Genomic DNA, 22,335 nt, shown 5'->3' on the forward strand with positions numbered 1-22,335 from the left:
CACACATATAAATTTTATTTAAAAAAATTATTATATATAAATTATTATTTACCGACAATGTTATAAATGTTTATGTTAAGTAAAAAGTCAAAGAACAAAATAATTAAAGATTTGAGATTTATTCACTAAAGCACAATATTACACGAATGCTAATATTGTATTTCCCCCCTGGAATCCTAAAATTTCCCCCCAGGGGGAAATTTCCCCCAGGTTGGGAAATGCTGCCCTCGAGTCTGGAGCGGGAACATGGCCGAAAGATTTATTATTTTGCGTTTTCTAAAAAATCATGGTGAAACCACACCTTGGCAATTGTAGAACAAAATAAGTAATTGTATTAACAACTCTCACATACACAATAATAACACTATTAAAGAAAGTACAATGAAAATGTCACTTGCATCAAATGAACAATACATATGATGGTACCATCATTCCCCAATGCTCTCAAAGCAAGGAACTCACCATACGCCAAACGTGAGTGGAATGTAACATTCCCCCAAAGTCCGTGCACTAATCTCCACGCGGGGTGAAGGTCGAGGTCGTGCAGAACGGCAAAACAACAGGCAGGGATTGGTGCGCCTGTGGATGAGGAGTTACGAGGTAAGAGGTCGATATGGGAATTGAGCCGATAGGTAAACCAATGGCAATCAACACGATGAGGTCGATATGGAAATCCCAACGGCAAAACAAGATGCACCAAGCGGACAGCCTCTTCTTCGTCGAGGACAAAATGGCATATAGGCCCGTAATGGAGGTGCTTGATTTCTCCAACGATGACTCACACTTGGTGATAAAACCTGAGACACCAGTTTAATTGCACTCGCAATATATGACGATGTCGGAAACAATCCCTTTCACGGGAAGCCTCAACTCCTTCGCGACCAATATCACAAAGTCCGCTCACAGCCTCGACGCGATTCATGGCTGTATCTCTCATGGCCGTTCTCCTCTCCCTCTGCCCATATCGATTTCTCTTCCTCCGGTCTCTTTGCCACGTTTTCCTTTTTCCTTCACAAACATTTATTTTTTCCTTTTTCTAAAGTCATCTCTATTTCACACAAAAATCTTAACAACAATATTATCTGAAACTAAAAATCCTACAAGTATATAATAACAACAAAGGCGGAAGTGACGGATCTGTAACACCAGATAATTGTAAACTTCTCAAAAATTGGGTATGCCAGTGGATATCCAAGGGTGGGAGGATTATATTATGGACGTGCATGTGCAAATCAGCCAAAGATCACTCAAACTCTTCACAAAGCATTGAGGCACTCTTTGCCAGTCTTGAATGCTGCGGGAAAAGAATCACCCCAAGAAAAACGAAAAAACAAACAAAATCAAAGGATCAATTATGGGAAACGTCGCAGAATGTATGGAACAACCTCCCAATAGAATTTCTCCAAAAATTGCAGAAAATAATTCCAAAACGAATATGCTGTTTTGCATGAAAAAGGTGGTCACACCAAATATTTAAATTTCATGCACACGTTTTCTTAGAAATATAAAAACAAACAAATGTAAATTGTATTTTATTACAATTCATTTTTGTTTCTTTAATCAACTATGATCATAATACCCTTTATTTATCAAAATATGCCAACGTGACATTGAAGCCTCTCCTCAGTGAAAGACACATGAAAGCCCGCTTGGAGTTTGCAAAAAGCACCTAAAGGACTCTCAGAATGTGAGAAACAAGATTCTGTGGGCTTTCATGTGTCTTTCACTGAGGAGAGGCTTCTGTCTGGCCACTCTGCCATAAAGCCCAGATCGGTGGAGTGTTGCAGTGATGGTTGTCCTTCTGGAAGTTTCTCCCATCTCCACACAGGATCTCTGGAGCTCAGCCAGAGTGACCATCGGGTTCTTGGCCACCTCTATTACCAAGGCCCTTCTCCCCCTATTGCTCAGTTTGGCCGGGCGGCCAGCTCTAGGAAGAGTCCTGGTTGTTCCAAACTTCTTCCATTTAAGAATTATGGAGGCCACTGTGCTCTTGGGAACCTTCAATGCAGCAGAGATTTTTTTTGTCGGCTTCCCCAGATCTGTGCCTCGACACAATCCTGTCTCTGAGCTCTGCAGGCAGTTCCTTCGACCTCATGGCTTGGTTTTTGCTCTGATATGCATTGTCAGCTGTGAGACCTTCTATTGACAGGTGTGTGCCTTTCCAAATCATGTCCAATCAATTGAATTTACCACAGGTGGACTCCAATCAAGGTGTAGAAACATCTCAAAGATGATCAAGAGAAATGGGAGGCACCTGAGCTAAATTTCAAGTGTCATAGCAAAGGGTCTGAATACTTGTGTCAATGTGATATTTAAGTTTTTTCTTTTTAATAAATTTGCAAAACTTTCTAAAATCCTGTTTTCTCTTTGTCATTTTGGGGTATTGAGTGTAGATTGATGAGGGAAAAAATTAATTTAAACGATTTCAGCATAAGGCTGCAACATAACAAAATGTGAAAAAAGTGAAGCAGTCTGAATACTTTCTGAATGCACTGTATGTATGTATGTATGTATGTATGTATGTATGTATGTATGTATGTATGTATGTATGTGGCTGCATAGCCTGGGTGTGTTTCGGGGGCTCAGACTTGCCGATAACTTAATTATGAAGATGGTGACTTAATTATTATCGATTTATTAAGTACTAATTTATTTCCTTTCTCATCTGGGCAATATCTCAGGCACCTTTTGAGCTAGGAATTAGCGGTTAGGGTGCCGGCTCGGGATCCTAGGATCCTGGGTTCGAATCCTGGTCGATCGCTGAATTAACGCCAGCTGGGTTGACTCAGCCTGTCATCCTTCCGAGGTCGGCAAATTGAGTACCAGTTCACTGGTAATTCCCTGCGTGTCGCAAAAGGTGACCAACAGGGTTGGCGGCAGGAAGGGCATCCGGCCATAAAACATTGCTTCAAAAAGGGGACCACGGTGCCCAAAAAAGGCCAACCCCCGCTCTGCGGGGAAAAATGGCCTCTGAAGGTGGTTCTTTTGAGCTAGGAAGCTGATATTTGGACATGACAGTGACCACATTATTTGGCTATAAAGGGCTACTCTTTGGCTATTAATGAATTATTTTATTTTTCGATTAATTACTTCATCAATTTTCAAAAAGTTACAGATTCAGATGAAACAGTTGTGCTTTTGGTATGCTATTAGCCAATTGATTAAGTAATTAGTTATTTGATGATCATTATTTATTTATTTTAATTACACAATTAATCAATCAATTTATTGTCCACCGCTCCCTCCCAATTCCATCTCCATGTGCTGCACGGCGGCGTCGCTGGGCACCAAAGACGCCACTGCAATGTTGCGTGCTGGAGGATATATTATTTATTTATTTGGCATGGGGGCGGATTATTTTGAATGTAATATTGTAGCTCTACTCGTTTGGTATTTATTTAAAATAAAAAAATATTTTGAATCTTAACCTTAAGACTTTTCAAACATGCCAAGTACTAAACAAGGAACCTGAATTCTTTTCAACCATGTACTGTACAAAGGAACGTTCAAGCGTGAGTGGACGGACATGGGGGCCTCGTTGAGGGCCTCCACAGAGTGACATGCGATTTCCACAAGCTGCATTGTGGGACCCGCCCCCTGCTGGACGTGCACCAATGACAAAAGGCTGCACGGGTGAGCGAGAAGTCGTTCCTATTTCCTGTACTCCAAACTGCCACTTTCATTCTATTATTCTTTCTTTCTTCGTGGAATGAATGAAGGTCCTGTACCTTGTCTCTCTGTTTGTTGAGATTGTATAAGAATTTGTGATAGGATAAGTCTGCTCTTTTCTGCTTTTGTACTTTGCTTGTTGCTGTAAATAATGCCCTTTTGTCTTTGATATGGCTTGCTGAATAAAGACTTGTGAATAATGTGCTTTACACCATTGCTTTGTAAATAAATAATAGTTGTGCATTTTCCATTGGCTTCATTCTCGTCCTTTCTTCCATTGATCCGACACAGTGTGTACGTAGTAGATAGATGGGAGGTCTGCCCCGCTGTTTCGCTCCGGTATTAGTTAGCCATCATTCACTCATGGTTCACTCGGCCATAGTAGTAGTAGTTGGAAGATGAGTGAACGCTAAGGGCACGTTCCTTAGCTGACGTCATTAGGTCACCAACAGGTAACACGACGTGAAGGGCGAGAAGACCCTGCTGGACTTAATTATCCCAACCAGCGTCCACGTTTGCTTAATAACCCGTCAGGCTGCTGAGTTATCAATGGGGTGGCCTTAGGGTCGGTAGTGGCGGCGGGTCCGTGTAAGCAACTCGAGAGCCCAGCGTATGTGCTGATACCATAAAATACATGGGAGAAACTCCTGTATAGCATGGAACTCCGTATATTTGTGACGACCCATACGGAGCTTTCCGTATTTTCGTCATCAGCAAAGCATGCTGCGATTTTTGGCAATTGAGGTGCTATACCGATATGCTGATTCATTCCTTAACCATGTAGATACCTGTGGAAGTTATCCAGGTACAAAAGCTTGCAAGCACATTGCCGTGATGAGATGTCCTCCAGGCAGAAGAACGTCTACGTCAGAAAATACGGAAATAGCATTCATTATTGGATTTTCCCAGCGCCATTCCCTCCTTTGAACGTCATGGCAAATACCGAAGTTTCGTCTTTACATTACACGAAGTAAAGACGGGATTCTGCTGAACACAAACACAAAACCCAATAATGTCTGTTGGGTTATGACCCACTTTGATACGAGGCCAATAAATCTTAACAAGCAACTTTGATGCAGGAGGAGGTGGTGAGAATTGTCAATTCCACTTGTCTCTTCTTGGAGAGCATGACCAATGTAACCTCCCCTGTGAATTTGTCATTAACCCGAGGTGGCATAACATGGGTCCGACCCTGCATGATTTGTGTTGTACTATAACTTTATAGAAATGTTTATTTGCATGACCTTCCAGGTATGCTCCTATAAGATGGTGACAAACATTAGTCGGAAAAAAAAAAATTCGTTCAGGTGTAAGACAAATAAATAATCAATTATTTAAAATAAAACTACCCTGATTTTACATGCGTCGGGTCAGTTAGATCCAAGGCATATTTATCATTGATCTGTACGATTAATTCAGTAAAGGCTTCTATTACGCAGCGCTATTTTGTGAGTCATCGGTGATGTATTCAGGTAATTTTCAAAACTTCGTGTGATTTCTGCTTCTCGTTATCTCACGTGCTTCCAGAGTTTTTCTCAACTTCTTATTTTTGATTTCATCATCTTTTTAAATCAGATCAGCAGTTCGATTCCTTCAACAAATCGAAGCATTTTCCTGTTGTTTCACATAAAAAGCCTGGTGTAGCCTAGCGGTTAGGGCGCTGGCTTGGGATCCTAGGATCCTGAGTTTGAATCCCAGTCGATGGTCTCAATTAACGCCAGGGGGGTTGACTCAGCCTGTCATCCTTCTGAGGTCGGCAAATTGAGTACCAGCTTGCTGGGTTGAATGATCTCGGTGTGTATCCCGATTTAGAATAGGTACACTGTATCCCTGTGCATTGTAAGAGGTGACCAAGGGTTGGCATCAGAAGGGCATCTGGCCATAAAAACATTGCCTCAACCAAGGAACCATGATTGTAATGGGGCCGCAAGGCTAACCCCCACTCTAATGGGGGGAAAATGGCCTTAAAACGATCACATGATGTCTGACTACTAATTATTTTCTTCCGTTGAAAATATCACTTGATCTGTGAGGTTTGTGCTTCTGCTTTTAGCGTCGTGCAACGTTTCTTTTTATTCTCCTATCTATACTATGAGGTGTGGGTGTGGAGGAGGGGTGGGGTAGGGGCAGGAGGGGTGGGGTAGGGGCAGGAGGGTGGGGGGAACAGGTTTTTTGTGTGGAGTTCTATTGGAGCTTTCTGATGTGGAATGTGATACACCAAAATGATCGTCATGATCTCCTGGTTGATTAGGATAATTAACGATAAATAAACCAGAAGAATTCCCATGTTTCTAAACACGCGCCATGTTAAGGTGTATTGAGTAGATCAACCGGTCCTTCCACGGCATGACATTATAATTACAAGAAGACGTCATGTGTAGCACGATACTTGCAAAATCCCCCCCCCCCCCCAAAAAAAACTTTTCCATTGATACAGCAAATTGTCCATTTCATGAAGATTAAAATTTACGATCTTGATCAAAGCTCGGGTCAACAGGATGAAAAGCGACGATTTTTCAGATTACAAATGATGATTTTAGAAGTTTGACATTGAGTTGACCTTTGACCTTTTGACCTCATAAATACATGGTTTCCCAATTCAGTGAGGCAATACACAAATGCTGTTCTATTTTCAAGTCAATCGAATGAAAATTGATGATTTTAGAAGTTTGACCTTGAGTTGACCTTTGACCTTTTGACCTCATAAACACGTGGTTTCCAAATTCAGTGAGGCAATACACAAATGCTGTTCTATTTTCAAGTCAATCGGATGAAAATTGATGGGTTTTCAGATGAAAATTTATGATTTTGGTAGTTTGACCTAGAGTTGACCTTTGCCCTTTTGACCTCAAAAATAGTTGGTTTTCCTATTTAGTGACACAATGTGCAAATGCTGTTCAATTTCCAAGTCAATCGGATGAAAATTGATGGTTTTTCAGATGAAAATTGATGATTTTGGAAGGTTTGACCTTCAGTTGACCTTTGACCTTTTGACCTCAAAATTAGTTGGTTTCCTAATTCAGTGACTCGATAGGCAAATGCTGTTCAATTTCCAAGTCAATCGGTTGAGAATTGACGGCTTTTTAGATGAAAATTGATGACTTTGAAAATTTTACCTTGAGTTGACCTTTGACCTTTTGACGTCAAAAAGTTAGTTTCCCTATTTAGTTACTCAATGTGCAAATGCTGTTCAATTTTCAAGTCAATCGGATGAAAATTGAGGATTTTAAAAACTTGGCCTATGTTGACCTTTTGGCCTATGCTGACCTCAAAAATACTTGGTGGTTGAATTCAGTGACCAGATATGCAAGTCCTATTTAAATTTAAAGTCAATTAGATGAAAATTGAGGATTTTAGAAATTTGGCCTATGTTGACCTTTTGGCCTATGTTGACCTCAAAAATACTTGGTGGTTGAATTCAATGACCAGATATGCAAGTCCTCTTCAAATTTCAAGTCAATCGGATGAAAATTGAGGATTTTAGAAATTTAGCAAAGTTGGTGACGTTTGGCCTATGTTGACCTTTTGACCTTTTGACCCCAAAAACAATAGGCTTCTTGCTTTTGACCAACTCTACCATTTGGTGAAGTTTCGTGAAGATCGGTTGAAAATTGTGACCTGTAGGCCGGTGACAAACAAACAAACAGACAGACAGGCAGAGAGAACCACAAACGCAACCGACCAATATACTTGAAAAATCTTCGATTTTGCAAGTAACAAACAGACAGACAGAACCACAAATGCAACCGACCAATATACTTGAAAAATCTTCGATTTTGCAAGTAACAAACAGAGACAGAACCACAAACGCAACCTACCAATAAACTTGAAAAATCTTCGATTTTGCAAGTAAAAAACAGACAGACAGAACCACAAATGCAACCGACCAATATACTTGAAAAATCTTCGATTTTGCAAGTAACAAACAGACAGACAGAACCACAAACGCAACCTACCAATATACTTGAAAAATCTTCGATTTTGCAAGTAACAAACAGACAGACAGAACCACAAACGCAACCGACCAATATACTTGAAGAAATCTTCGATTTTGCAAGTAACAAACAGACAGACAGAACCACAAACGCAACCTACCAATATACTTGAAAAATCTTCGATTTTGCAAGTAACAAACAGACAGACAGAACCACAAACGCAACCTACCAATATACTTGAAAAATCTTCGATTTTGCAAGTAACAAACAGACAGACAGAACCACAAACGCAACCGACCAATATACTTGAAGAAATCTTCGATTTTGCAAGTAACAAACAGACAGACAGAACCACAAACGCAACCTACCAATATACTTGAAAAATCTTCGATTTTGCAAGTAACAAACAGACAGACAGAACCACAAACGCAACCTACCAATATACTTGAAAAATCTTCGATTTTGCAAGTAACAAACAGACAGACAGAACCACAAATGCAACCGACCAATATACTTGAAAAATCTTCGATTTTGCAAGTAACAAACAGACAGACAGAACCACAAACGCAACCTACCAATAAACTTGAAAAATCTTCGATTTTGCAAGTAACAAACAGACAGACAGAACCACAAATGCAACCGACCAATATACTTGAAAAATCTTCGATTTTGCAAGTAACAAACAGACAGACAGAACCACAAACGCAACCTACCAATATACTTGAAAAATCTTCGATTTTGCAAGTAACAAACAGACAGACAGAACCACAAATGCAACCGACCAATATACTTGAAAAATCTTCGATTTTGCAAGTAACAAACAAAAAAACAATGATAGCATTGTATCAGAGCATTTTTTAATTCATGCTAATAATATTCACAACAATAACAATAGTAGTATAATTTGGCAATAATAATAATAACAAATGTATAATCCCCCACCCCCACCTTGGCCCAAGCACATCTGTGTTTGATGAAAGGCAAGGAAATGCTCAAGCACTACAGCAGGTGGGCATGCTACAAATTTTGACCAACAAATCCATTAGTGTATAAAAAGTCCTGGAATTGTATGTGGTGTTCAGAATTAATTTATCTTATAATAGTAAAAAGATGTACTAACTGAAAATAATTTTCCCAGCAATGGATGTTCAGGTGAAATCAAAAAATATTCCCTAAATATCACTTTTTTTCTTGCATAGTTTTTATTATTATTACAGTTTGGACAAAATTACCCCCAACGTGCATATTTTAACATCAATTTTCGAAAGTTTCTGGGGGAGCATGCCCACGGATACCCGACAAAGGAATACTTTTCTGTTTTTTTTAACTTCTGCAGTTTCAACCATGCGTATATATATATATATATATATATATATATATATATATATATATATATATATATATATATATATATATATATTGTTACGTGGTCCCCTCGGTGAATACCTGGTCTCAGTGACCCCCGGACCGTGAGAGGAACTTCGCCAGAAAGCTGTATTATATATGCGCTTTCGCCACGCAAGCCATATGAATTTCACCCAAGAGACAACTGACGTTCAAGGATATATTTCAATGGTAATGATACCAAACAATTTCAATGACACAACCATCAACAATATTTCAAGGACACAACCACGGAGATTTTCCCCGAGCAATCAACAATACATAATCATCACCAATTCCCAATTCACAATCAATTCCCTAAGATTAAGATGGCCATCTTATACATGTGTGTCCCGGTGAGTACTCACACCCCCTTTCGGTCTCTGCTCCTCACAATGTCTCTGGGCCCCTCCGGACCAAGATACTGCTACTCGGCGTCTCCGCACTCGGGCGGTTGAACGAACCCCGGGCGGACGTGCTCCAAACGTGCCGTCTCGTACCGGGGACAGCTGTTGCAGCGCACCTCCTTGCCAAGCAACGGGGCAAAACCCAGCGCGGCTTCCAACGTGCGCGAGGCCCCGAAGTGCGACCCGTACGCGTCCTTGTAGACGGGGCGAAACCCAAACGCGGTTTTTCACCGCGTGCGAGGTTCGACGTGCGACCCGTACGCGGCCTTGTAGACGGGGCAGAACCCGGCGCGGTTTGCAACGCGCGCGCGGCCCAACGTGCGACCGCTTGGTTCCGTGCACGAACTCACGGGGACTTCACGTGTCAACAGGTAGTTACGCGTCCAGGTAACTCCTCTCTCACCAAACGGGTTTCGGAACGCCGCTGTTTTCCGCGCAGCGCAAGGTCGATTCCACCTTCTGTCGTCGCGGGGCGAGGAAGAAGATTCACCGTCCTTTTCTCTCCTCGTGTCTTTTCTTCTTCCGTTTCCGGCCACTTCCGTTTCCGGCCACTGGTTCCGAAGGGCTCCTGACCCTCCAACCACAACAACTACACCACAACTTAATATACTACACACGGATAAGCAAAGACCTGAATGGTAATTCACATACATTCACATAAATATGTAACACTCCCCCCCTTCAAGAAAGAAAGTCTGAACCCAGCGAAAACTTTCTTTGCCGGCCAATTTGGAGAAACAAACCAGATAACTCAACCCCCCCCCCACATTATCAGTTCCCCCCGGGCCCAGTTATCACTTAAAAATAAAGCAACCAAATTGTCACCACAACCCCTCCAGATTACTCCCTCTGGACTAAGTACCAACAACGACATTGTCCCTGCCAAATCAAACTCCATCTCATGACCCTCTGACTTTGACCGTCCGTATCTTGGGAATGAAGGTTAAGGGTTGATCAAAGATCCAAAGTTAAGCAACTCGATAGCACTTTTTCCGGGAGGCCAAGCCGAGTATTCACTACATGGATGCCTTTAGGAACGCGGAGTTCACGGTTAGTCCGTGCAGGAAAGTTCTCTACATGGGCGCCTTGAGGAACGTGGAGTTCACGGTTAGTCCATGCATGAAAGTTCACTACCTGGACGCCTTTAGGAACGGCGTTCACGGTTAATTCGTGTAGGAATCTTGGCTCGGCGGCTCCGCCGCCTTCAGTGCTTCCACTTCTCAGAACTTCCCTAATAATTAGGGTGGGACCACTGGTCCCTGTAGTCCCATGAATAGCGGTCTCCTTCTCGGCCACCACCAAAACTACCGCCCAGTTGTCTTCTCCTGTAGACCTCTCGACGCCTACGAAATGCCTTCCCTACTGTTATGGTCCGACCCTCCAAATCCTTGCCATTCCAATCCTTCTCTGCCTCTCTGGCGTCTTTTGTGCTGGCAAACGTGACAAAGCCGAACCCTCTTGACTGTTGCGTTTCCCAGTCTCTTACCAACCGCACTTCCACCAGCGGCCCATATCTGTTGAAGACAGAGGTCAGAACCTCTTCCTCTGTTTTGAAGTTCAGTCCCCCTACAAATAGCTTGGCACTTTTGTCGCCATCCCGAGCTGGTGTGGCGTTATTTTCCCTGCTGGGCTCTTTACCAACCCTCAGGTTACCATAAACTTGACCCCCGGCCAAATCATTCCCGATAACCACAGATACACCCTCTACAGGAAGCGTGGCTTGTAAACCGACGGTGACCGGTCCTGACACCAAATCGGACTCCAAATGGATGACATGAAGGGGAGCACTAACACCGCCCCCGATCCCCTGTAAACGAACACTATCCCCCGTTGCCGTCTCCTCGGACCATGGCAAAATGCCTTCAAGCATTAAAGATTGATGTGCCCCTGTGTCCCTCAATATCCTAACCGGTTTCCGGTTAGTCGAGGCTCCATCCCGTGACACAAACCCCTCTGAAATAAATGGTTGGTAACCCTTTTGATGGCGATTTCTCACAATGGCCATTGCGTTTGGAGTCGTAGTAGTCGGACTCCGCTCTGGGTCTTCGCTTTTCCTGCGGTAACAACTGGACATCAAGTGTCCAGGTTTCTTGCAAAAAGCGCAAGTAGGCCCGGAGGAAAAACTCGTGGTCTGCCTCGGGCCCCCCGAACTATAAGTTTGTCTTGGGCCCTCATCCCTCCGATTTCGAACCGGTGGGGTATCATAGTTGTCCCCATAATCCTCTCGAGGCCGCCGCCATGTATGGTCGTTCTCCGCACCTGCTGTTCCCCACCTCCCCTACGGAGATCTAGGCGAGGAGTTAGGTTCGTGGACCCCTATTCGGTGGGTTAAGGCATAATCATCTGCCATGGTGGCTGCGTCCCACAACTTTGGTACCTTCTTTTCCTGCAGGTACACTTTGATGTCCTCGTGGACACACTGCTGGAATTCCTCCACCAGGATCAAGTCCCGCAATTTCTCGAAGTCTTTCCCGACTCCTTTTGACTCACACCACCGATCAAACATGTTTTCTTTCACTCTGGCAAACTCCACATGGGTCTCACTCTCCCTCTTCCTGGCATTCCTGAATTTTTGCCTGTAGGCTTCCGGAACCAACTCATAGGCTTTGAGGATGTGCTTCTTCAGTACCTCATAATCTGCACATTGGTCCATTGGTAGCGCCGAATAAATTTCCTGAGCTTTCCCCACCAGCACACTTTGCACGAGTATGGTCCATGCCTCCTCCGGCCAGTTTAATTGTCGAGCCACTTTCTCAAAGTGTGGAAAAAATTTTGCGACTTCTTTTTCACTGAACGGTGGAACCAGCCTCACATGTCTGCCCACATCCCAGGTTTTCTGGTTAGGTGTCGACCCCGTCAGCAAGGGTGGTGCCTCTCCCCGTTCTCTCATTAACTCCAGCTCCTTGAATTTGATTTCTTGCTGAAGCTCCATGTCACGTTCCTTTAATTCCCTTTCCGCTTTTCTCTCCTCTGCTTCTGCTTTCCTTTCCTCTGTTTTCATCCTTTCCTGGAGTTCTCGTTCCACTCTCCTTTCCTCTGCTTGTTTCTCTTCTCTCCTCTCTTCTGCTTTCCTTTCTTCTTCTGCTCTTTCCTTTTCTGCTTTCCTTTCTTCTTCTGCTCTTTCCTTTTCTGCTTTCCTTTCTTCTTCTGCTCTTTCCTTTTCTGCTTTCCTTTCTTCTTCTGCTCTTTCCTTTTCTGCTTTCCTTTCTTCTTCTTTTAACCTTTCCTGGAGTTCTCTTTCCACTCTCCTTTCCTCTGCTTGCTTCTCTTCTCTCCTCTCTTCTGCTTTCCTTTCTTCTTCTGCTCTTTCCTTTTCTGCTTTCCTTTCTTCTTCTTTAATCCGTTCCTGGCTCCGTAACTGCAACTCCAGTTTCCGGAGCTCAACGTCTTCTGGTTCTTCGGGTAGCCACTCCCAGGCTAACTCGTCCCATTTTCCTAATCCCACCATAGATTGTATCACCGTGGCCTGCAACTCTGCCTTCCTCAAATTAGTTCGGACCTCCAAGTTAAAATGTTTGGCCAATTTCAAGAGGTCCGACTTTAGCAACGCTCGGAACTGTGCCTCACTCGGTGTTACCCCAAAGTTCTGTGCCACAAACGCCATGGTGCCTATCGTTAACACCTGTTAACCTTCACCCAAGATTTTACCCCAATTTCTCAAAAAAAAAATTACCAATTAATAATTAATTAATAAATTTTAATTAATAAAAATTATTATTTTATTATTTTATACAATTTTAAATCCCGGACGTAGACCCAATTGCGAAACCGCAAATCGTAATTTGGACGAGCCCCCAATTCTGTTACGTGGTCCCCTCGGTGAATACCTGGTCTCAGTGACCCCCGGACCGTGAGAGGAACTTCGCCAGAAAGCTGTATTATATATGCGCTTTCGCCACGCAAGCCATATGAATTTCACCCAAGAGACAACTGACGTTCAAGGATATATTTCAATGGTAATGATACCAAACAATTTCAATGACACAACCATCAACAATATTTCAAGGACACAACCACGGAGATTTTCCCCGAGCAATCAACAATACATAATCATCACCAATTCCCAATTCACAATCAATTCCCTAAGATTAAGATGGCCATCTTATACATGTGTGTCCCGGTGAGTACTCACACCCCCTTTCGGTCTCTGCTCCTCACAATGTCTCTGGGCCCCTCCGGACCAAGATACTGCTACTCGGCGTCTCCGCACTCGGGCGGTTGAACGAACCCCGGGCGGACGTGCTCCAAACGTGCCGTCTCGTACCGGGGACAGCTGTTGCAGCGCACCTCCTTGCCAAGCAACGGGGCAAAACCCAGCGCGGCTTCCAACGTGCGCGAGGCCCCGAAGTGCGACCCGTACGCGTCCTTGTAGACGGGGCGAAACCCAAACGCGGTTTTTCACCGCGTGCGAGGTTCGACGTGCGACCCGTACGCGGCCTTGTAGACGGGGCAGAACCCGGCGCGGTTTGCAATGCGCGCGCGGCCCAACGTGCGACCGCTTGGTTCCGTGCACGAACTCACGGGGACTTCACGTGTCAACAGGTAGTTACGCGTCCAGGTAACTCCTCTCTCACCAAACGGGTTTCGGAACGCCGCTGTTTTCCGCGCAGCGCAAGGTCGATTCCACCTTCTGTCGTCGCGGGGCGAGGAAGAAGATTCACCGTCCTTTTCTCTCCTCGTGTCTTTTCTTCTTCCGTTTCCGGCCACTTCCGTTTCCGGCCACTGGTTCCGAAGGGCTCCTGACCCTCCAACCACAACAACTACACCACAACTTAATATACTACACACGGATAAGCAAAGACCTGAATGGTAATTCACATACATTCACATAAATATGTAACAATATATATATATATATATATATATATATATATATCTTACTATAATTCACCAAATGTCCGTCCGTCTGTCTGTCTGTCTATCTGTCCGTTCGAAGGTACTGTAAAAATAGCTGAACCGATCGCAACGATATTTTGGGTGCGTAATCCTGGGATCTCTAGGAGTAAAATAGGCTATTTAGTTTTTCCAATTTCAGCTTTGGTCTCCAGCATTCTCAGGTTTGGACTCCCGCATAACGTTCACGTTCACATAACGTTCATTGTGACGATGTTTTCATTGTGACGTTGTTTCCCCGGGTGCCGCACAAACGGCTGCACCGATCGCTGCATGGCTGCACTGATCGGACTCGGTGACCTCGGACAAAGACCTTTTATAATGGCACGGGTTGAATCCCTGCTTGAGAGAATTCCAACCCCCTCCCCGCCATCACGGCCGTCTCTCCAACTCACAATCCCACGAGATATGCGGAAAGGATGACCCAAAACCAATATAAACATCATTAAACATCATTCGTATATAAACATCATTAAAAGTAAATAATGACCTCGGCCAAAGTTCAAACGACGTTTAATCTCTACATGAGAGAATTCCACATAGCTACATCAGAGAATTCCACATATAATTCCAATTGGGCGGTGTATACGCTAACAGATCGCTGTCTCCATCGATCTTTCCAAGGCCGTAACACCTATCGGCTCAAAATCCTTTTAACTGTCGATTTGGTAGTTTTTACAATGAAGAAAACACGTATCAGGAGTACATACGACATAGCGATTGTGAATGTGACAGCTCTGAGGCGTCTTTCGCTTGGCATCGCAGTGACGGCGAGCACCAATATCGCGTCTGTAAGATTAAAATCTGGCTTCAAGCCCCCTCACCACCCAAAGCCTTCACGAGCTTCATAAGCGTACAGTTGATATCACGATTTGAAACACGATGGAATAATATTTACCGATATGAACAGTGATGTGGCTGTTATTGAAATTCTAAAGATACTGTTTAGATTTTGATGATTTGCGTGTGATATGATTCAACGGATGTTTATATGAATCGTTTAAAATAAAATTAAAACCTTCAATTTCTCATATTTTGCCATCGCCATATGCAGATTCGCCATGGACCCACGATCGATGTTTCTCTATGTGAACGTACCCGTTTGTTTGCGAACAGGTACGTTTTTCATGGAAATCCTTCACGAACTTGCTGTCCATGTCTGACGTGCGACTGAAGGTGCTACAAGAATGTGGAATTTATTGGTTTCATGCTTTAGCATTCACCGTATCTGCATTGCCTGTTTGCTTCTGGCCTCCCACCCATGCGAAGCACGGGTATTTCTCTAGTTGGGAATAACATATGTTAATGATGATGTCATCGGTACCTCCATTATGACGTCATAATTCGACAAGTACAAACCTTCATCCAATCAAGATGAAATTTATTGAGCATTATCTAGGAATAAATTGGTGGAGAAAAAAATATTATTATGACGTCATCCGTCACGTGGTTCGGCTGCCATATTTGTTTTAACACAAAAGCCTCAAAAACACGTCCTGACGAGGGTCTGCAATCTCTGATTGCTCTTTCTTGTTTATGTAATGCAGTGATGTTGGCAAATTTTCACACAGATGGAAGATGACCTAGCACAAATGATGGGTGAAAAGGGAAGTGAAAGGATATGCAAGAGCAGCAGAGCAGGTTTTAAGGACACATGAACTAATGCCGTCCAATCCAGTTGTGAAGTCAGAGTCGAGGGTTGAAAGAAACTTCTCCACGTTCTAAGGTGCAAAAGACACAGAGGCCAGGATAATTTTGGAATGACAGGGAATGATGGGTACCGAGAGTGAAGGGTTGGGTACACAATATTTGGAAGCAAACAGAATTGAGGCATTCGGCCTTCTCACTAGTGGAGTCAGCTGTGGTGCCATTTCAAGAGAGGGAAGGGATGGACGGTGAGCGTACACTAGAAACAATCTTTACAAGGTGCCACCAGGTTTTGGGGGAGGGAGACTAGTTTGAATGTTCATTCTTCAGGTTGGACAGATGTCGTTTTCTGGCTCCCCTGAGAGTGGGCACACACTTGTTGTGGACCATTTGGAATGCATTGAGATTTCCATTGGTCGGATTAGCCTTCCAGGAAGAGAAAGCAAGTCGTTTTCAGAGCAACTGCCTCATCGCAGGGGGTATGGGGGAAAGGGTAAGATAATTGTAGATGAGATGGAATTAATCTGTGCATGAGAGAGAGAGAGAGCAGTTTGCTTTGGAAGAATTCCCAGGAAGAATTGATGTCAGAGGCAGTAGATATAGGAGACCTATATGAAGAGAGATGGCTGCTTGCAGTCCCTGACAAACTGCTTGAGTGAAATGCAAGACTCACTGGTGTTGAGGCAGCTCTCTGAGAATAGCCAGAGATGTTAAATATCCCAAGAATATGATTACATGAACCAGTTGGAGCAGAGGAAGAGCATGAGACATTGGCAGGAAAGTTAGTCATCACCAGATCCAGAAGGGAAGATTTGCCATTGGGAGAAATCTGGGTTGGAAAGTTCACAGATAGTTTATCACAGATAGATATAGGAGAGGTGATAAAAGTCATTATCCTTTTAGTTATATGGTGACGCGTTCCCTACAGCATTATTTCTCATGCATGAGTGGTATATGAGGGCTTCATTGGATATCGTTATAACACTTAATATAATACAGTTATATAATATAAGTACCATAGCCGCTATTCGCGGTTTCGCTATTTGCGGAACTCGCGTATTTGTGGTTAATAAAATGCAACATGTTTCTCTATTCGCAGAAAAATGTCCCGCAAATTCGCGGTTTTTTTTTCTATTTGCAGCTGTATTCCGTGAAATTGCGGTTCCTCCCCCCTCCCCCCACCCCGCCTCCTCTCCCCCATATTCGCGGCCATGTTCTGCGGTTTTTCAGGGGCGCAAAAAGAAATTCACGAGCCGCAAACTTAACACATTTATAAAACCCATCTTTCACCAGCGATGCATAGAGCAGCAGGACATACGCAAAAAAAGCTTCTTCTACGAGCCTCGAGAATTACCTCCTTATAATGTACAGCACAGTACTGTACATTCACTGCTGTGTGCTTTGCATTTTCATTGTTTTCGCGGCCGCAAATTTTAGCCGCACTATAAGCGAGCTTCGCGGGATATCCCACTAGATGTGTAAACAAGTCAACTCCGCGAATTATAGAATGCAAATGCTTCATTAAATCATTACATTTTGCAATTTACAGTAAGGCATCATCAGAGATCTTACCCAAAGAAAACGCTTTGGGGGATGTTCCATCAGCGACGAAAACATGTCAACTCCATGAGCTATAGAATTCAAATGCTTCATTAAATCTTTTATTGAAAGTAGCAGATAGGCTCAATATGGCATCATCCGATGACATCCCCCACAAAAAATGGGCAGAGTACCTCCCGCAACTACCCACAATGCTCACAATCCTACATATACAGATTGTGTCCTCGATCTCGATCATTGTTCTCGTCCCGTTGCTTTGACCTGTGTTTTTGACTCACTCTGCTCATTGCTCAGACATGGCTCCCAAGCGCAAGACCAGTGCCGGAGATGCGTCGACTACCAAGAGGCAGAAGAAAGTGATGTGCCTGAGCCAGAATGTGGAGCTGTTTGACTGGCTTTCGAGAGGAGAGAGTGTGGACTCTGTTGGCAGGCATTACAGCGTCAACGAATCCACCATTCGCTACATACGGAAGAAGGAGAAGGCGATTCGTGAGAAAATTTCAGCGAGCACTGTATTGAGTACGAAGGTGGTCACCCATTATTCTACATGAGACAGAGCAGGTCTCGAATGTCCACATGGAAAGGATGGAGAAGACTCTCAGAATATGGATTGAGGACAACACGCAGATGAGGGACTTCATGTTGAAAACCATGATGCTGAACCGTTCCCTAAACCCGCTCATCGAGGAGGAGTTGGACACCATTCCAAAGGTTTCAGAGGAGGAGGACGCGGGCAGTAATGAGAAAGAGGTGCTGAGGTCCAACCTCACAGTCCAGTTCCTGGGCGAGTTGCTGCAGGACATGTGGGCAATTGTCGACAGGGTGCAAGACGCTGACCCAGTCGTGGAGAGGTACCTCAAGTTCAAGAGGGGCTTGGATGATGCGCTGCTCCCGTACAAAGAGCTGCATCAAAATGTTGGGCAATCTCAGTCAGCTCCCCATTACCCATTTCTTCAGCCCTGCTCCCTCCACCTCAAGACCATCAACACCCTCTCCTGCCTTCCTCTCAGCGACCTCACCAGCATTCCCACCAGCGTCCTCACCTTCTCCTACCTCTCCTGGCTCTCCGTTAGTGCACGATTTTGCTGCACCATCATTTGGGTCGCCCTCAAAGTTCGAGGAATTCATGGGATTTTAATTCATCACTATCATCATTTGAAAGTTGCGTGTGTTTGTAAAATAAAAATTTTAAATGGTACATGATGGTGTTGTGCTTTTTTTTTTTAGTTTCACGGTGCCGTGTGGTTAAGCTGGTTAAGCACTTTTAATAAACTGTAAGTGCATTCCTTCAATAAATTGGAAATGGTACCTGTTGTTGTCCTTCATTTTATTTTTTTAAGCATTTTTTATGAAACTGTAATAATGTACATTTGCAGTCGAAAACATTTTAAACTTTAAAATTTTTCCTCTATGAATCAGGAACCGCCGGGAGCCTATAACGTATCCCCCTCCCCCCCCCCCCCATTGAAACAATGCCGCGACATACATTCATGGGATTTTCATCGACCTTCGCTGATTATCGTCGACATTCTCGGGATTTGCCTCACCATTCGCAGATTTTGCCTCGCCATTCACGGTTTGTCCCTCTCTATTCGCGGATTTTCGCAACTCGGGAACCTATCCCCCCTTTTTCCAATGAAACAATGCCCCACTATTCACAGATTTAGCTGTTCACGGATTTTCCAGGAACATATCCTTCATGAATAGTGGGGTCCCACAGTCCTGGAAAACACAGATGGTAAATGGTCAATGTCAGTCAGATGGTCAATCTGTATTTGTATGTTGCACAAGCAATTATAGATGCTGTGGACACTCACGGACCAGCCATCTAGGGAAGAGACTGGTTGCAGAAGATAAAGCTCGAATGGCAGGCCGTCAAGCCGATACATGTTGACTTAACCGTTTCTGGATTGAATGATACTCAATTGAAGCATTTACTCTACCAGTGCTCTGAAGTTTTCAGTGATCAAATTGGAACTCTGAAAGGCACGAAAGCAAGGTTGACCTTGAGGACAGTAAGCCAAATTATAACAAGACTAGGCCAGCTCCACATGCACAGCATCCAAAAATAGAGGCTGAGCTTCAATGGTTGGAACAGGCAGGAATTTTCTCCATGGTGGAATGGAGTGAATGGGCCTCAGCAGTAGTCCCCATTGTGAAGCAGAATGGAGCAATTAGGCTCTGCAGGGATTTCAAAGTGTCCATAAATTTATTACTTCAGGTGGATCAATACCCGATACCATGTGTGGAGGATATACTGGGAGCACTGGCAGGAGGGAAAAAATTATCCAAGCTTTATTTGCACCAAGCTTATCATCAGATGGGAATGGAAGAAGACTCCAAAAAGTATCCAACGATAAATACACACAAGTACCAGTAGAACAGGCTGGTGTGTGCAGTTGCATTGGCCCTTGCAGTACGGATCGAGTATTAGCAGAAATACCAAAGGTACAATGTCTAATCGATGACATCATGTTATTGAGCAATGATCCACTGTGGAGCGATGTACCTCCCTGCGTATAGATATACGTCGTGGAATAAAGTTCTGAAGTTCATTCTCTTGCATTTACCATGTGTTTCGTAATTACTGTGAAGTCCCTGAATCCGCACCACCACATAAGCAACATACACGTTACACAAGATGACTGTGTTGACATATGTCATGATGTGGACAAGCCATATGCATGTTGTGATTTGCTGCCATGTTGTGATTACGTCACTATTCTCATGAGACATTATAAAGGAATGAAAGTTTGGGCCACGTAACTCATCCAAAAGCCTGCAAAAACGCAAGTCGCCATCTTTCTCCACTGTAGAAACTACAAAAATTGAGCAGGCAATCATTGTGTTCTGCTGTGAGGAACGCTGAATCCCAACAAACAGCAGCCCAACACTGGAAACCGGAATTCCCAAAGTACACCACTTCTAAGCTCAAAGGCAAGTACATAACTTCTGAGCTTTCCTTTCAGCCTGATAATGCTGATTATGTCCAATGATGCAGCTTAAATGAGGAGAGCAAGATGAGATGTTATTTTACAGGGGAGAGCTGTACTTCATTTCAATGGGCACAAGTGCCTTGTACATGTAGCTACAGTACATGAGAGGTCGATGACGTCAAACATAGAACAGGATGGGGCAGAGCATGTCCAGCTACATTGAGAAAGCATCCAGTAATGATCACTGTGGTGTTCTTGAAACGCAGGATGGATATTCAGGAGAAATGATACAACTACAACTCGAATTGATTACGAAGCAAACCAGCTGGGGAGACAGGTGGCTTGGAGGAGCTGCAAATTACGAAGTCGGGTACGGAACAGCCTGGTTTATTATTATGGAAGCATTACATTCCAAGTGAACACAACTGAATGATCAGTTTCTGTTTTTGGATTTTAAATTACCAACTACCTTGTATACCAGTTCCCTTACAAGAAACTTAACACAGGAGCAGGCAATTTTTACTGTCGAGCATAAAGCAAGGAAACAGAATATACCGTTTTTAAAGTCCCTGGTTATGCCACGGACGGGGATCTAAATGCTGAGCTCCTATAGTCTTAGCGGACGCTCTAATTGAGCAAACGTTTGTACTCTGCGACTCATCTCACAGAATGATGCTGCATTCCACTTTGCATGGATCTTCAACTGAACGCAAGCAATTCCTCCTGTATAATAGCAAGCAGGGTTACCCGGTGTTGCCTGGTCTATATATTTTTATGAGGACCGAAACCACTTCCCTACTCCGACTAAAGAATGGGGTCTCGATACACACTTCCCCACACCCATGACGGAGCGATGTTTTTTAAATCCCCCAAAATCCAACTTATTTTTCAAAACTTTTAAATTCTGCCTGAAACACTCCCCAACACTCACTGACGAACCTCTGAAAGTTTGACGAGAAAAATGTCTGAGAAAATGGCGACACACAGACACATGGCTCTCTTATAGTATAGATTGTGGGTGCTGTCTAAATTAATTTTTCGTACTAGAGGGGGGTGGATGCAGAGTGTTGATCCCTCCGCAAAGCAATCGTTCCCAGAGATCATGTCAAATGCAGACTGCCACAACTGTTGTGCCTGGGACTTGTGGTCTACCTCAAGCTGATGTTCCCATGTTACTGCAGGGGCGGCCTCGGAGCCATTTCCAGTCCGGGTCCGGGTTGATTCCTCTGTGAACGTCCATGAGCTTCATTTGAGAGCAATTTGTGTGGCTGTGTTTTCTGGCAGTCTCCGAACGTGCCCAAAAAGAGACGTTCCTACAGGGACGACCTCCTATAAGGGACGAAGACCTGGAGCTTTCGCCCATCCTCTACAAGCATCGTCCAGGTTTCGGACCCATATATGAGCAATAGCAACATACAGGATTACAGGTGGTGTATCCTCTGAGTTGTATTGATGGACTAAGTCGTTTATTCCGTCACATACCATTCGGCTGACCAAAAGTTGACAAGGCGAGGCCCATACGTCGACGAATGTCAGGTGAGGAGTAGCCCATGGAGTCTATATCACATCCAGGGTACCTGAACCTCTCTGTTGCTGCAATGGTCTGGCCCGCAACCGTGACTGGTCTCGGGGGTGGACCGGGGCCTACTCGTACCCGAGACGATGACAATCGTACAATCGTAGCCGACAGCGATTGTCCATAATCCCATCGCAATATAATCTTATGCAAATGCCTGCTCCATGATTCTTGCACAATCACTTTCCTTCCCACTGTTGATAGAAGCACTTTGAATATTTCTCAGTCCGGCAGATTTGAACGACGACAACAACAACAAATGTGGTTTCCCTCTTCTCCCTCACCTCTTTTTGTTTGTTAGTCGTCGATTGGTTTGTTCCTTTTCTGTT

General features: G+C 43.9%; 1 protein-coding gene across 1 annotated transcript; it reads left to right on the top strand.

Moving 5' to 3' along the window:
- The first annotated feature begins 3,500 nt into the window (after positions 1 to 3,500).
- On the top strand, positions 3,501 to 18,801 carry LOC144891806 (uncharacterized). The gene is made up of 2 exons (XM_078776422.1): positions 3,501 to 3,633; positions 17,789 to 18,801. Exons 1-2 carry the CDS (start codon positions 3,561 to 3,563, stop codon positions 18,043 to 18,045), a joined length of 330 nt encoding a protein of 109 aa, XP_078632548.1. The 5' UTR covers positions 3,501 to 3,560; the 3' UTR covers positions 18,046 to 18,801.
- Positions 18,802 to 22,335: the final 3,534 nt, after the last annotated feature.

The sequence above is a fragment of the Myxine glutinosa genome, chromosome 4 (genome assembly GCF_964187855.1).
Source record: "Myxine glutinosa chromosome 4, kmMyxGlut1.1, whole genome shotgun sequence".
Lineage (NCBI taxonomy): Eukaryota > Metazoa > Chordata > Myxini > Myxiniformes > Myxinidae > Myxine > Myxine glutinosa.

Coding starts and splice junctions, on each gene's coding strand:
- LOC144891806 (XM_078776422.1), top strand. CDS start 3,561: ATGCGATTTCCACAAGCTGCATTGTGGGACCCGCCCCCTGCTGGACGT. Junction 3,634..17,788: donor AATGACAAAAGGCTGCACGG/GTGAGCGAGAAG, acceptor CTCATTGCTCAG/ACATGGCTCCCAAGCGCAAG.